This window comes from Emys orbicularis, chromosome 6 (genome assembly GCF_028017835.1).
Source record: "Emys orbicularis isolate rEmyOrb1 chromosome 6, rEmyOrb1.hap1, whole genome shotgun sequence".
In the NCBI taxonomy this organism is placed as follows: Eukaryota; Metazoa; Chordata; order Testudines; family Emydidae; genus Emys; species Emys orbicularis.
The window spans coordinates 33,531,719-33,547,878 of record NC_088688.1 but is presented as its reverse complement, the minus strand read 5'-3'; the positions used below and the strand labels follow the sequence as shown (position 1 = coordinate 33,547,878).

The window sequence follows — 16,160 nt, the reverse complement described above, 5'->3', positions numbered from 1 at the left end:
AACATCTTACTCGTGTGTAGCAGACCATTTTACAAGTAACTGATAGTTTTACAAGCCTGTGTTTCAGACACGATAATTGGTTGTCTCTGATATGTGAGTTTGGGACTTAAACTCATTAACTTCCTTCGGTGTACAGAACATTTCTTAACTAACTCTATTCTGTACCAATTGAAGATCTTTTTAGCTAGTCATATTTAAAAGTACATTACCAAGAAGTACTAGAAGGGGGAGGGGGTGCTATCTTTTTAGTATATTCTCAATGATGCTAATTATATACTATAACCCTTTTGACTTTTATCATTTATAAGCTCTAGTCAGCTATCTAATTATAGGGTAATTTCTATTTTAAGCAAAAATTCAAGTAATACATCTTAATTTGTAAGTGTGTAGGGTTTGGATTTATATTGTGCACAAAAAAAGAAAAGTAATGTGGAAGAGACATTATAGCTTCATTGTGCCATTAGTTGCCACTAGCGGGGATATTTGTTGGATGAGTGGAGAGGAAGGGAGTTTCTAGGAAAAGAAATGTGGGCTGAGGAAAATTCTTTGTCCATTGGGGTTCATCTTGACTCATTAGCTTCAAGTGTTGGTGTCTGCAGTACCTTTAATTCAATTCTCTTACAGGTGCTATGACAGAGAGAGAAAAACATTGACAAAATTATGTTTCAAATGGAGAAAAAGGAGGCTACTGTCTATCAGCCTATGAGACCCTGATGCTGTGGGGTTTTTTTAAAAGTTTTTTTTCCACTAATTTCCCATCTTCCTGAAATCAAACTATTTGATGAATGCCTATTTTCTTTTTCCATTTTTTGGAAAATGTGTGCTTTTTTCTTTGTAACACACTCTCCTTTGGTAGTTTGTTGACCGCAAGGATCAAAAATATGAACCTCTCCTGTCTGAACTAAAACACGCAGCTTTATTAGCACAAAGGCTGTAGCAAACTCTAACATTTTTCAGGGCCAGGCACTTGAGGGGGACAGAGGGCAATACTGAGTGAGCATTGGTTACAGTTGCAAGAGTGCACAGAATTGTTAACTTCAATAACTACACAAATAATGCACAAAATCTGCATTATGCACTTTCTTATGACACATATATAATTCAAATAGGTGATAAATAAAATGTTACCTTGTGCATGTATTAAGTCATTGCTTAGATCAGTTTATGTATTGTAAAAATGGGAATCCGCGGGACTTTTAGGAACTCTATTCTTATGGACTTGTATCTGACCTAAAGTGTTTTGGGGCTTTTGAACATGAGCACTCTATGTATGAATGCTATTTATTCTGTCTCTAAATAGGTACACATGTATAGACAAATGCAGTAATTCTTCTGCATCTACAGCTATTTAGAAAACACAACTATACACCATTTAACGAAGATCAGAACTGAAAGCTTTGTTTTGGACATGTCATTGGTCCTCATAGTAGGGATTGAGACATACGAGGGTACAATCCAGACTAATAAGTAGCTGAGTCACCCCTGCCTACAATGCCTTGCTGTTGTAGCCTCCACCCTGGTCTGCTCACAAACAGCCTTCCGCATGTAAGTCACTTCCAGCTATGTCTGTGTGTATGCTACAGCCACACCTTGGCTCTTACCAGCCTTGGTTATGTTGCGGGGTGACCCCAATCCATCCGCAGTCCTGGATCTTCCTCCAGAAATGTATGTCCTGTACTTCCCAGCCCTCTCCTGGATAGCTCAAACACATTATGTCCATCAGTCCTTTAAGGGAATAATATGCACACAACTTGTTACCCCAAATGAAGATATCCAGACACTTCAACTTGAACACACTGGATTAGATAAAACAATAATACAAGTTTATTAACTACAAAGAGATGACTAAGTGAGTACAAGAAATGAGGCATAAAAGTCAGAAATGGTTACAAGAAAAATAAAGATAAAACTCTTACTGGTGCCTAAATTAACAAACTACGCTAGATTCAAAGCAAAGTTTTCTCACATGCTTTCAGCAGTCTTACTGACCAGACTCTTTAGGTCAGGACCCCTTCCCCAGAATCCAATGGCTGCTGCTTTTGTCTCTTCAGGTGAGGTGAATGCGATGGGCTGGGGGAAAGAGGGGTACATTGGGGAGTTTGTTCCTCCTTTTATAGTTTCAATCCCCAGCTGAGACCCAGGAGACAGTCTATATGGAAGGATGTTCCCTGCTGATTATTTTCACCTGTTTGAACTTCCTTTGTTTTCCCTCCATGATTGATGACTCTGTTTCCTGCTTACATGCAAATTAAGGCAAGCACACATTCTTTCCTGTGTTTAGGACAGACCTGACTTCTACCTGGGCAGGACTGTGGGGTTTGGAACATGGGTTAATAACATCCAGGGGAGTCTTATAATTTCACATACAATGTTTCCACACACATTTTACCAAGACAATGCTGACCAGCACATTGAGTTTTCAAATGATAACTTACAAGGCATGCACAACGATTATTCTGGTAGTGTGTAGGGTGCGAATATAGATTGGTCTCTGGATTTCTGGATAATTAAAGATTATTTTAACTTGACATGCTACACAACAGGTGTATTTACTAGGTAAATATTTGTATAAGTAGTATTCCTGAGGTTAGGTTTTTGTTAATAGCTAAAGCCAAAGTTGAAACTAGAATTTTTTTCCTGCCAAAGTGAACATTCTACTTTGTATTTAACTTTCACATTGTAATAAAACAAGCCATGAAACACCAACAATCTGCTTAAAAAAACAAACTGAAAGTCAAATATAACCCAATTAGGGCATCTTGAGCAAGAGAGATTTGATTTTTAAAAAGCCAGTGTTAGTTTCTTGTGTTGTCAGACAAATAAATCAAATACACCTCTACCTCGATATAACGCTGTCCTCGGGAGCCAAAAAATCTTACTGCGTTATAGGTGAAACCGCGTTATACTGAACACTTGCTTTGATCCACCGGAGTGTGCAGCCCCGCACCCCCCCCCCCCCCCCAGCGCACTGCTTTACCACATTATATCCAAATTCATGTTATATCGGGTCGAGTTATATAGGGGTAGCGGTGTAGTGAAATTAGTAAAAGTTGTATGTTTTTAGTATCTTGTACAATTATTTTTGCAGACACTCAAGTATTTTTTTCTTAAAGGGATATATGCAATAAGGTACCGATTTTAAAACATATATTTGTACATATAAAATAAATAAACTATCTTAGGACATATGTTAAGTAGTATGCATCTGAGTACATTAATAGTGTCCCTCAGGCATGGGTTATTGCTTAGCTGTTTCAAAAAAAGTTCACATGTATTATGTGGGTATGCCATATATGGGGGGGGGGGGGGGAAAGTAGGATTTCACATGTTCTGAATGTCTTTGGCTTTAGTCACTGCTAACAATCAGCTTTACAATGTTTAGGTCTTTAACCATCTAATACTTGATACTATACATCTAATACATTTCTAAGGGTGTGTTATCTCTATAGGCAGTACAATAACTAGAATTCACTATGGACTGACCTGAGATCTGTTCAGCCTTGCAGTGAAATTTGTCGTTTATTATTTGTGTTACAGTAGCACCTAGAGACCCCAACTGAGACAAAGGAGGAAACAGGCAGAGAGGTGAAGTGACTTGCCAGTGGGAGAGCTGGTTTTAGAAACCAGAACTGTCTCTGTTAAAACAGTGCTGTCTCTGAGAGTCAGTCTCGTTTCCATTTGACATATTTGTCACTTCTTTTCTCCTGATTTATGTATGAAATAACAAATCCTTTCTTTCTAAGGCTGTGCTGAACTCATCTGTTCAGCATAGAGTTTGGGGACTGAGGAAGTTGTGTGACCGCCCTTTAATTGCATTAATATTAATAGGAGGTGAGATTGTTCTCACACACCGCTCCCAAATAGACTAGATGGTGTTGTCATCATTAACCAGGAGGCAGTAAGCCATTTGAATGAAGCATCTTTCAGGCGCCCCCGTAAAAGGTTGGTTGCATATGGAGAATTTTTCTTTCCTGTGCATCCAACAGGTTTTTTTTTGTTCTGTAGCTTATTATACCACCCTCTTCATCATATTATCTAAGTGACCCCCAGTAGTCTGAGAGAGACTCGAGCATGCCCATGACAATTAAAATCAAAGGGTTTTTCTGGAAAATAGGCTATTCTTGGTGAAAAAAAATTATGGCAAAAATTTTGTACCAATTACCTGATTTTTACTATTATCTGCGAACAAGTTAGCACAATATACCCAAATAAATCAATTTCCTTCCTAAGTGGATGTGTGGAAATAGCTGACATACTGGCAACTCCTCAACATGGACCTATGTCCTGGCCGGCATGGAGAGTCTAATACAGATCTCTGTACCACTTTTGGTCCCTTGCTGTCTCAGCCCTCCTCACATGTCCTAATGTGTCTGTGTATCTTTCAGGGCCGGCTCCAGGCACCAGCTTAACAAGCAGGTGCTTGCGGCGGCCAAGGGAGAGGGGCGGCACGTGCGGCAATTCGGGGGCGGCAGGTCCCTCACTCCCTCTAGGAGCGAAGGACCTGCTGCCGAACTGCCGCCGCCGATCGCGGCTTCCCCCCCTCCCCCCAATTGCCGCCGCCGGTCGCGATTGCGATCGCGGCTTTTTTTTTTTTTTTTTTTTGCTTGGGGCGGCAGAAATGCTGGAGCCGGCCCTGGTATCTTTGTATATATGTATTTCTGCATATACCTGCCTGTATAGCCTAGAACAACTCTGGTCCCCCTATCATGATATCTAATGTGACTTTTTTTTGACATTTTTTATGACCACTACTCTCCACACGCTTCACAACTGTCACCTTATTCTCCTCCCTTCTTTAGTCTCCAACACTTGGGTTTGCCAGTACCATGCTGCACTCTCTCTAGTACAGTCTTTCCATTCTCATTTGTCAAGCATCCTCTCTCTCCCTTGAAAACACTTCAGATTCTTCTATAAAATGCAGGCAAAAGACTGAATCACTTATGATCTGAAGGTCAAGTTCAGGAGAGGAGAGTCTGGAGGTTACGAATGATAAAAAGGAGGGAGGAGAGCATCTATTCTGTAAAGCACTGTGTAAATTGGATACTTCATAAATGATTTGTGAAGTGCATGTGTGTTTCTTTATCCCTGTCAGTCAAAATTCACAAGCCAAAATTGTCAGCTATGGCCATAGTAGAACTTACATGAAAATTTTTGAACTAGAAATGACTTTCAGAAACCCATTTGCAAAAGCTTTTGGACCTACAATTTTTGCTAAAAGCAAAATTTCGAATGCTTCATAACCATACAAAGTAACCTAGCAACACAAATTTCACAACCCTTTCATAACCATTATTGCCCTTCACTAGTTATGAGCATTATAAAAACAAGTGTTAGGATGGAAATGGTTTTTTGTTTTTAACCTAGAGCAGTGTCTACCAGTGCAACTGCTATTACTCAAAAATACAGACGTTTTTCCCTTAAGCAGGGTCACATTTAAAAAATAAATAAAAACTCAGTAACATGATTTCTATCATAAAATCTTTATGCTTTGTAATTAAATGCTTTAAGTTCTATCTTCACATTCACAGATTCAGAAATCAGAGTGACAGTAAACTCAGCAACAGAACTTGTTACATTTATAAATTTGTTAGAGGCAGATTTTAAGAGCACTTTAACCTCATCTCCATTGTGTGCATTTGCACACAACAGGCAACAGTGCAGTCCAATCCAAATACAATATGTCAAGTACATATTGATCAGTTCTGAATTAGTTTTAACCTTTTGAGGTAAGGAGCCTCCTATAAATGTCACTCTTGGACAGGTCATTGAAAGAAATTTTTTGCAGGCATTCTGTTTATTTTTTCCAATCTATCAAAGTCTTTCCTTTTTCCCTCTCTCCCTTGGAGAGAAATTGAGACCGTCTACTATACCTACTGAGCAATGAAGCAGAACTCTTCAAACAGCTCTAAGATTAATTTTGAATAACTAATACAAATAAATTAAATTGCAGCAAGGGCGGTTTAGATTGGACATTAGGAAAAACTTCCTAACTATCAGAGTGGTTAAGCACTGGAATAAATTGCTTAGGGAGGCTGTGGAATCATTGGGGATTTTTAAGAGCATGTTGGACAAACACCTGTCAGGGATGGTCTAGGTAATACTTAATCCTGCCTTGAGTGCAGGCGACTGGACTAGATGACCTCTCGAGGTCCCTTCCAGTTCTATGATTCTATGAATCTGACAATTTTTTGGACTACTGGATTTGTGTCTACTTATCAAAAAAAAAAAAAAAAAAAAAAAAAATGGAGGGCCATATCCAGTTTTGTCTAAATCTCAAACTATCATGGTAACGATGTGGTAATAGCATTCTTTCATAAGGAAGAATTATTTCCTCAACTCTGATATTTTTGAAGGATTTTATTTGTTTTGGACATGTTTTTCAAATGATTGAAATACATTTTAACTTGGATTTCAGCTGAGGCTGCAAACAAGGTTTAGTGCATTTGTCTATTTGCATGATTTTTTTTTATCTAAAAGGATACTGAAATACATTCATAGCCATCAGTACAATCAAAGCAATTTTTTTCCTGAGTTGTCCTATATGAATATAGCACATCAGCACATTTCACTGAAATGAGTTTTATGAATGGAATAGATGCACATTAGTAATGTCACATATGAAATTAACTTTGGGGCCAGATACTCAGCCTGTGTACGTTGGTGTAGGACTACAATCATCATGGTATTATGCTGATTTACACTTGCTGGGGATCTGGGCACGATTCTTTGCCAGTTTTTGCTTAATCTACATATTGGAAAAAGCAGTGTATGAGAATTATATTTCTAGTGTATTCAAGTGGGAGAGAATAGTATTGTACATGTGTTGGGGGGGGGTTATTGATTACAGAATGTGGTATCAATGCAACTTAATTTTTGCAACATGACAAGGCCCCATTGTGGGATGAAGGCCCAAAATGGGGAGCACTAGAAGACGTTACAGAAGTCTTACAGTGATGTGCATTTAATTAATCATATTTCTTTCTAACCTCAGTTTTTAGAAATTTTGTAGTTGTGTAAATAATTTAAAATACCAGTTTGTTCAAGACAGATAATTGTATGTTGAATGCAGGATACCTGAGGCGGGTGTTTGTAGCTTTATATTCAGCTTATATATCCCATGGACAGGAAGAGACCCTTTTCACCATTCAGGCAATAGGAGAAGACAGAAGAGCTCCAAAATGACCACTTTTGTCCTACTGTGATGAGAAATTGTGCAAGAACTAGGGTAGGTAGGCTGTTCACACCGTTTCAAACCCACTCAGACATTTTGGTGGTGGTTGGGTTGCATCATGCCTAGAAGAGTTGTGAAAATAGGAGCAGAGAGAAAAAATCCCTTAGGGAATAAGTGTGTGAAAGTGAAGGAAAGACAATGTTGAAAACAAATACAAAGAAATAAGGGGATGGTGGAGGGGAGATAAGTTAGAGAGAGAGGGAGAGAGAGAGAGAATATTCCAACAGAAATGTAGACCATATACCCAACATAGGGCACCTAATTATGCCAATCTAGCTTTTGAGTCACTGTCTTATCTCAGATGCATAGTGCAGGCTTCTTTTTTTAGTCTGAAAATATTTGTTTTTAGAATTGAATCACACTTTGTATATATAAGAGAGCAAACACTGGTTTGAATTATAGGAGAAATGTTTGTGTATGCAAACTAATTTCCAGAGACTTCAAAATAATGGAAACAGTTCCCAAAGCCCTTGACTTATTGAGGTTCATCCACTGTAGTGTAAAGATTAAATTGGATAATGCAATAACGTACAATGAATTATTCTGAAGATCCCTTCTATGCCACTGTTGTTAAATATCTAAAATAGAGGTAGGCTAATTATAGTCCCTTTCTATATCTGGATTAGAGACAAGTTAGCTAGCAAGCCTTTTTCTCAGAATAGCTGCACTCCTATGGGTATTCCAAACAGCTGTTCTGTGGTGTCATCACTAGAAGTTCCTACTCCAAAAGCCACTGCCTAATGATCAACTTCCTCTTATTTCAGCAGCCACCAAGATTTGGGTTCTCTGACTCTGGATATTTTGGAACATTGATCAGCCTCACAGAGAGAGAATATTTGTGCCAGATCATTAATTTAATTTCTATATTTTATTTACATACCAAGAAATAAAAAAAAACCCAAAGAATGGGATTTTAAATTTTTGTCAAGAAAACAATTTTTCCTATACCAATTTACCAAAGGGAATTTTGCCCTGTTTTATTACTCAATTATTGACTTTGTTTTCGAACATACTGTCACTGAAATGTACAAAATGATTTTAGGCTACATCTTGACAACAGTATGACCTGGTAAGTGGTTGTTACTTTTGCTGTAAGTTACATGAAGACTAACATGCTAGTGTGCTTGGTGCTGTTATTTCTTTTCCATGTGCATTTTCATAAATTAATGGAGATATCCTATCTCCTAGGACTGGAAGGGACCTTGAAAGGTCATTGAGTCCAGCCCCCTGCCTTCACTAGCAGGACCAAGTACTGATTTTGCCCCAGATCCCTAAGTGGCTCCCTCATGGATTGAACTCTCAACCCTGGGTTTAGCAGGCCAATGCTCAAACCACTGAGCCATCCCTCCCCCTAATTTCATATATTGTAAATTTTAAAGCTTAAGCTCAAGGACTCCATCATTAAAATGCCATTACCTTTTGATAATCAGCCTTGGTTGGCCTTATTTCAAGCATCTAGTATAAATAGGATTGTAAATTAAGACTTGTATGTAATCAGTGGGGCAGATGGCATTGGTCTACCAGTAGGCGGTGTATGGTAGGCATTCTGTAGGTTAGAGGTCTGAAAATCTCAGGTTACTCAGCCATATTTGTCAGCTTAACACCAGCAGGGTCCTTTTATCAAGTGGCTATAGTGAAACCTTGATTTGTTATGTTTTTGTACAGCTTTCACTTCCTCTCCATACTTAGCATTCAACGTGTACTTTGGTTAAACATTGACCTAAATTGACTTTTAGTATAATTTCTACTATATGAAAGACTTCAACATACATACCTTCACTAGATTACTGTATATTCTAATGATTTACCACACTGACATGTAGATTTAATAATAATGATCTGAAATAGGTATCCTAATAGTATTAAAAATTAAGTTCTAAAATCCTTAATTGTCTCAAGATTTTAGGCAATTTTTGTAAAATTGTTGCAAATTTTAAAATTGTACTATTGGTGATAATTTTAATAACATTTTACACAAAGGGAAAGCACAGTAAATAATGGTTTGGTAACTGCTGTTCATAGGTAAGTATGCCTACACTTTTACTCTTGATTTTAAATCATCTTTCTAGGTTGTTACCAACCTGACTCTGCATTGTTTAACAAATCTAGGTTTGACTATTTATGAGCTGAGACGGGCAGCTGTTCCCACTTCTTTATTTAAATAGAAATATCAACTTTTCTGATAACTATGATCAAGATCCCTAGTAATGCAGTTACCTTTATAGATGATTGTAGATAAGTAATCTCTCCTACCTCACTGTAATATTTCTAATATAGACTTCTGTCTAGCACTTCATCTAAGTATCTTGTCACAACAGTACATAAATTCAGATTTATGTCAATTAATAAAATTGCTACAGGCTTCTAGTATTTAATTAGGTTACCAGGTAAACAAAACAGTTGTAGGGACATTTCGAAGAGCTGCAAGGAGAATGTACAGCTTGTTTAGTCTTTAGAAGATTTAGTTAATGAGTACAGAGTCTAGTGCTATAGGGCTTCTGATACCTGATTGTGGCCTCTGGTTGCTACCACAATACAAATAAAAATAATAATTACTATTATTGTGCATGTTTGTGGCTGTCTTTATGAGAGCGGAAAGTTAATATTTCTTGCAAAAACATTCCTCGGTACAAGAATGTTCAGACTAAACTTTGTAAGGACAAAATATTTCTATTGGTTTATTGACAATAGCAAACATTGATGCATGTAATTGCAGTTATATGATAAAAGTCCATTTGACGTGTCAGACATTAGTAGGTTTTCTGGATCAAATACTGACTAAGGAAAAAGTATGTTGGAATTTTCCTTGACAAACACAGCTTAATGAAATCCATTGATCAAAATAGTCTGAAAAAAGTACCTATTATACCTCTTTTTTTTTTCTTTCTTAAAAAAGACCAAGGAATTTATTGAACCTATTTTTTTTCTTGATAATTTATTTAAACCACAATGAGACTATTGTGTTTAAAAGAAGTAAAAACCTTTCAGTGAGTTTGGGAAGAACAGCCAACATATACCTGGCTTTCCTTACTTGTCTAAAAGTGTTTCCTGCTTCATGGCTGCTATCCTGAATGTCAATGAAATCTTTACTAGGGGCTACATCTTCCCAAATATTTTCTTTCAAGTATGTTGATACTCACAACTTTTAATGACAAATGTTAAATTTACAGTTTTTTCATATCTCTCTGCTACATGACTAGTGTAGCAATACCACAGTGAGATTTAATTTCGTCAAAAAGGTTCACAGCTTAACTGTCATTATTCTATATTAGTGGTTTTCAATCTTTTCTGATTTGCAGCCCCTTAAAAAATGTCGAATGGCGGGGCAGACCCCTTTTGGAAATCTTAGACATAGTCTGTGGGCCCACACGGGTCCATGGACCAGAAGGTTGAAAACCACTGTTCTATGGTAATAATACTAATGTTTAATTTTATTGTACCTAGAATATGCTATGTGCCAATCAGAGACAGAAAGACAGCATCTCTCATACATTATACTTATTGTTACCTTGATCACATTAATATCCTAGTCTTTGCTGTATATCTACAAATGAGCCAGCTGGTTGTGTAAGTCGTTTGCATCTAGCATTCTGTTGCTTGAGGTTCCCAGGAAACCTCTACTGTAATTTACCATTGAATCAAGTACATAAGTTTGGGGAATTTTTTGACAGTTAAATTTGTGTGTGTTACATATTTTGGTTGATCAGGTAGTTACAGATGTTTATCAATAACAATATGGTGCAGCATGTCATGAGGTTGATTTTAAAGTACAAGCCCAGCTGTTTATAAAGTTGCTTGCTGTTATTTTTTTTACTTTTTTTTGAACACTTGCTTAATATACTTTACTCTATGCCTTAAGTGCATATAATTCTTTCTCAGACCTCCCATGCTGTTAAATGTATTGGTAGAATGGTGGCTTGCAAAGCAGGTCACTCACCCCTAAAGAAGACACTTTCCGGTCACAACATATAACCTGTAGTATAAGAACAGCTGTGGGATGTGATTCTAAAAATGAGTGTCCTCTGGGTTTTTTCCACATTTTATTTTCAAGAGACCAGCTGTAACATGAAAGAAATATTAATTTTTCCTCTTTTTTACTTTTTTTAAAATAGATCAAAAAATATTTTGAACTTGAACCACTTGCACGAGGAAAGCGCTGGATTCTTAAACCCTGCTCCCTGGATGATATGGAAGCAGTAAAAGACAGCTTCACCCTTCTGATAAATTTGCTAGAAGAGAGAGAGCTTGAGCCTTCAAGAATGTGAAAAGCTAGGAAAGAGGACTGCCTCTCCAATCATCGTTGTACCTGTTTTTCTGCTTAATTATGATTTGGTATCAAGACTGCGTTACAGCTTACAGTAAATATAAACTTTCATTTAGTGCAGAAGATCTGTTTGTTAAAATAAATGTAAATTGGGTATATGATTATTCCAGTTAAGTCATCACACTACTGAAATATAGGGAGTTACTCTTTGTTTACCACTAATTCTGTTCACTGCATGTTTTCTCCCTGCATTATCATAAAAATATACTTGATATGGAATTCTGCATGCACAAAGTCACAGTCTGTAAAGGTTTGAAAAAAAATACCACCAACTATGTTTTCTGAAAAGTAAGTGTCATAAGAATTTGTGGATATTACTTTGTGTGTTAGTCCTTGGGGTCAGCAAACTAGCTATCTGGAAAGGACGGCCATTGAGAGTACCCGTAAATCATCTTACAAGCAAGGAAATGTCTTGATGCAAAGTCTAGTCTGAAGTCTTACTGAATGAAAATACAAATACCTTGCTGGTTGATTACTATTCTAATTCTTAACCTTTTCAAAGGCACAAGCAGTGAAGTTAGTGGGAGTAAGGGGAAATAAGACACAAACACAACCTGTGCACACATCAGCATTTGCTATGGACTTTGGATTATCTGGAATATAAAAAATAGCTTGCATAAAATTGCAGCTACAACTTAAGTAGATAAGATTTTTTTTTAATGAAATAGGTTGAATAAAATAAAGTTTACCAGTTTTTTTTAGTGACTATGATTAAAGAGCAGCAAAAGTATATGTGGATGCATGCTGGATAAATAGCATGAAGTGTGACATTTAAATTAAGGAATCTCCTGTATCTCTCACTCAAAGTAGTATTGTTATCACAACTGTGCTCCTGCCTCTATACTATAGTTAAGGGTCTGCCAATATCTCTGTTATAAACCCCTATTTTCAGGACTTTAAAAAATGCCTTCAGAAATTTGCTGAGGACTGAATGTTAGTAAAAAGTTTATTAATCAGAACCAAAGTTTTGAACAAATTTGGAAAAACTCCATTCAGTTCTAGGAATGCAATACATATTCCACCCCTTAGCCCCAGTCACCCCAGGTTTGCAGCGTTTGCATGCCTTTTGGCAGTTTTAAAATTATATAAATCAGTTTGGTTTTCAAATGAGCTTCTCAGTTCATTTGTTCATAATAAAACCAGATATCACAACAGGGTGTAGAAATCAGTAGATGTTTGATACATACCTTGGTTGTTGTGCCTCGTCCGGTTAGCTGCCCACATGCACCGATATCCTGCTTGATGCATACCCTGCAATGGCATATTGAGGCTATAGAAATCCATCTTGATTCTGTGTTTCAGGTTTTGAAAAATCTTCTTAAAAACCTACTTTTCAGAGCTTTATGCAACATGTCTTTTCACTCTGAAGGTTCATTTCTTTAGTTTATTTAAGTTTATTATAGTTTATAACTAGTTTGAGGATAAGAAAAAATAGTGAGGGAGAGCCTATAAAAGCTGGTTCTCTATTTGTAATGTACTCTTTGTTAAATTAACTGGTTTCTATAACTTTTACCTTTTTAAGTTTCCTTGAACTATTTGGATCACTTCTTCCCTCACTTGTGAACTTCCCTGAGGCCCACTTCAATATAAGTGTGTAGCCTGGTAGAGGCTTCTTCAACTCACTTCCTATAATCAAAACTAAATGGGGGTTCCTGAGTAGCTTCTGAATTAATTGTGTAATAGAAACTGAGAGCTGAAAGTGACCAAAGTGCTAGAATCTGCTGGCTAGAGAGCATCTGGGATCACTGACCCTTTCCTCTCCCTCTCTTCCCCTATCTTTGTATTTCTTACCCATGTGCTGCCCCTCTTCTGCAGATACTCAGGAACTTAAACTGTTCATGTTACTCAAAACCAGCTCCCAACTCTCCTTCTATGAATTGGAAGCACGCTTGCTGCCCCTCAGGTATTGCTATGCACCTTGAGTGGGCTCCCTTCACCTGAACTAAATAGGAATTGGGATCTAATTTAGAGCTTCCAATTCACTCTTTCAGGTAACACAAACAATTTAAAGTTCTCAGGCATCTGCAAAAGAAGCTGTTTGGAGGAGGATGAGAGTAAGAAGGGGAAGCAGGCTGCATGCAAAAGGGAAGCCTGCTCTGAGGGCAAGAGGAAGGGAAAAGGTAGCATTGTAAACTTTAGCTGCTTTTCAGTTTAAAATTAGAGGGTGGGAGGAACAATCTTTTTACTATTTTCTGCCCTGTGGCCCATATTAGATGTAATTAATCAAATTCACAACAGGTGTAAATGAGACTAACTCCACTTACTTCTTATTAATTTACACCAACAGTGAATTTGGTGGAAAGGTCATGGGGGATTGATATTAGTTTGGTCATGAGATCTCAACTATGCACTGTTGGAAAGTGCTACATAGCAGTGACATCAAGAAGGCCCAACTAGCCAATCAGAATGTGGCTTTAGCCATACTCTCTTATACAGTATATTAGGATCTTCTGATGTTTAATTCTTTTCTTTAGGAAAATGTCAGCTGCACAGGAGCAGTGAAATTTTTTTGTAATGATTTTCAATGTGCATATTCTTAGTAATCGCTCTATACTACAGGTTGAAACAATACCTCATAACTGTTTAAGGATTCAAGAAAGGTGTTTAACATTACTTTGAATGTGGTTCTGTTTGTGAATGGATTATAATGGATTTGTAGATTTTAAATGTTTAAACACTTTCACCTTTTTTATGAAGGGATTAAAAAATTCATAGCAGTTCATGTCACACTTTCTTTGTCTAAAGTGTTCTTGAATATTCTTAATACAGAATCTCTGAACACCACACAATTTTTATTCAGATGACCAATCTCAATTACTGTTTTCTCTTCCTGTGCATTCATCGTTTAGATTAAATAAATTCAATCACTAGGAACTAGCTACTTTCCATGCAACTTCATTAAACAGTGAATATTGTCTTTTTAAAAAAAAGATATTGTGGTTTAATGTTCTTTAGCCATCTGTTAAATTACTTTCTGGGTGTGTGTTTTTGTGTGTGTGTGGATGTGCCCACACTGGGCGGCTTCTCAGACCTATGTCTGTCTGCAGTGTTTCAGAAGTCAGAATAAAAACATTATCAATCAGTATCCAACAACAGCTGTTTTTGACATGCTTCTGTCTGACGCCTAATGTTTTACAACTGTCCTCCTTTGTCTAGCAGTTCTGAGCTGGTCATCTTGTTGCTTCCATGTTCTGTCCTGTACTTGTACTAACAGAATTTGCTGTGGTTTTGGAAATCCTTGTTAGTGCTTTTGATAGTCTTTCTTGCTGTATAATGTGCTATGTGTCTTAGTTTGCATATTCAGATGTGCTATACAGAAATCTGTGATGTATTATTTCATTTAGTTTCTGGCGTTTCATTATATTTATAGAAGTTACAGATTTTTGTACCTTATTAGCTACTACAGTTGCCTTTTTGTAATGGCAATTAATTTATATTACAAAAGTTTGTATTTTTTCTGTAATTGAGTATTGGTTGATAGTTAAATGTCATATTATCCTGACTTTATACTAAAAATACATCGTCTATACTTAGTAGTTGACCCATTCATGTAGGCAACTGCAAGACCAGAGGAACTTGTACTGTCTGATTTATACATGATTTCCACGATCAAAATATGAAAATAAACACTGAGTAGAACTGAAGTGGTAAGCTTGAATCTTTTCAATATTAATTTTTGGAAGTACATTTTTCACTACCTTGAAACAGATTTTCAAAATATGTACTTTTGGGTCAAAACAAATGATTAATTTGGAATAATATGACATATCTATGCATAACATAAATATTCAATTGGTATTTCTAGCTGGTTTATATTCTTAGTGAGTTTTGCTATTTCAGAAATATTTTTAAAATATACTGTAGAATTATTGCAGGACTACAAATGGAAATGATTCCTAGTAATTACTTCTGAAGCTCAGATTGAGAAACAAATACTTATGTAACTAAGTAAAGATTTTAAATAGAACTGCGACATTACTATATGGTGCATATACTGAGGGGAACCCCTTCAAAGTGTAAACAAATAAACTTATTCAAAGGAATGCAATTGAAGACAAGTAACTCCCAAGACAGTTTTGGACTCCAGTGCAACATTATCTTGTCTCATACTGTTTGAGTATACAAAATGCCAGCAAAACAAAGCTGTTAAGCAACTGATTGAGATACAGCATTGGTCAGGCTGGCTGCGCATTCCTGGTTTGGTTTCCAAAGTAGGCAGTTATAACTATCAAGACTAGGATGGAATTAGAAGATTTGACAACTAATAGTATTTTCTTCATGCTTTGTTTTCATATTCATAGATGAATGGAAATCTAATAATCATGTGTCATTTAATAGAACTTTAAAGAATTTTCATTAGTTTATGAGCCCCTTGACCTGATAGTACAAACAGATTAGAACATGTGTGTGTCTGGAGTACGGTGTTAGCCAGCCAAACCACTAGATTAACAATGGGGGAGGGAGAGAGTGCATTATCCCATGCAAAAACACAGGGTCTCTATCCCTCAACCACCGCCTGAAGTTGGACTGGACCTTGAAAGGCAGATAGGGCCACTGCGCTCTGTTACATGTGGTGATAGAGGACACCATTTCCTTTCCCAACCT

General features: G+C 36.9%; 1 protein-coding gene across 1 annotated transcript in view; it reads left to right on the top strand.

Moving 5' to 3' along the window:
• Window positions 1–11,496, top strand: part of ARL15 (ADP ribosylation factor like GTPase 15) — a 319,228-nt gene extending 307,732 nt beyond the window's left edge. Inside the window, exon 5 of the mRNA XM_065406746.1 lies at window positions 11,344–11,496. Within this exon, the coding sequence (XP_065262818.1) occupies window positions 11,344–11,496 (153 nt within the window). The remainder of the gene's footprint in view (window positions 1–11,343) is intronic.
• Window positions 11,497–16,160: the final 4,664 nt, after the last annotated feature.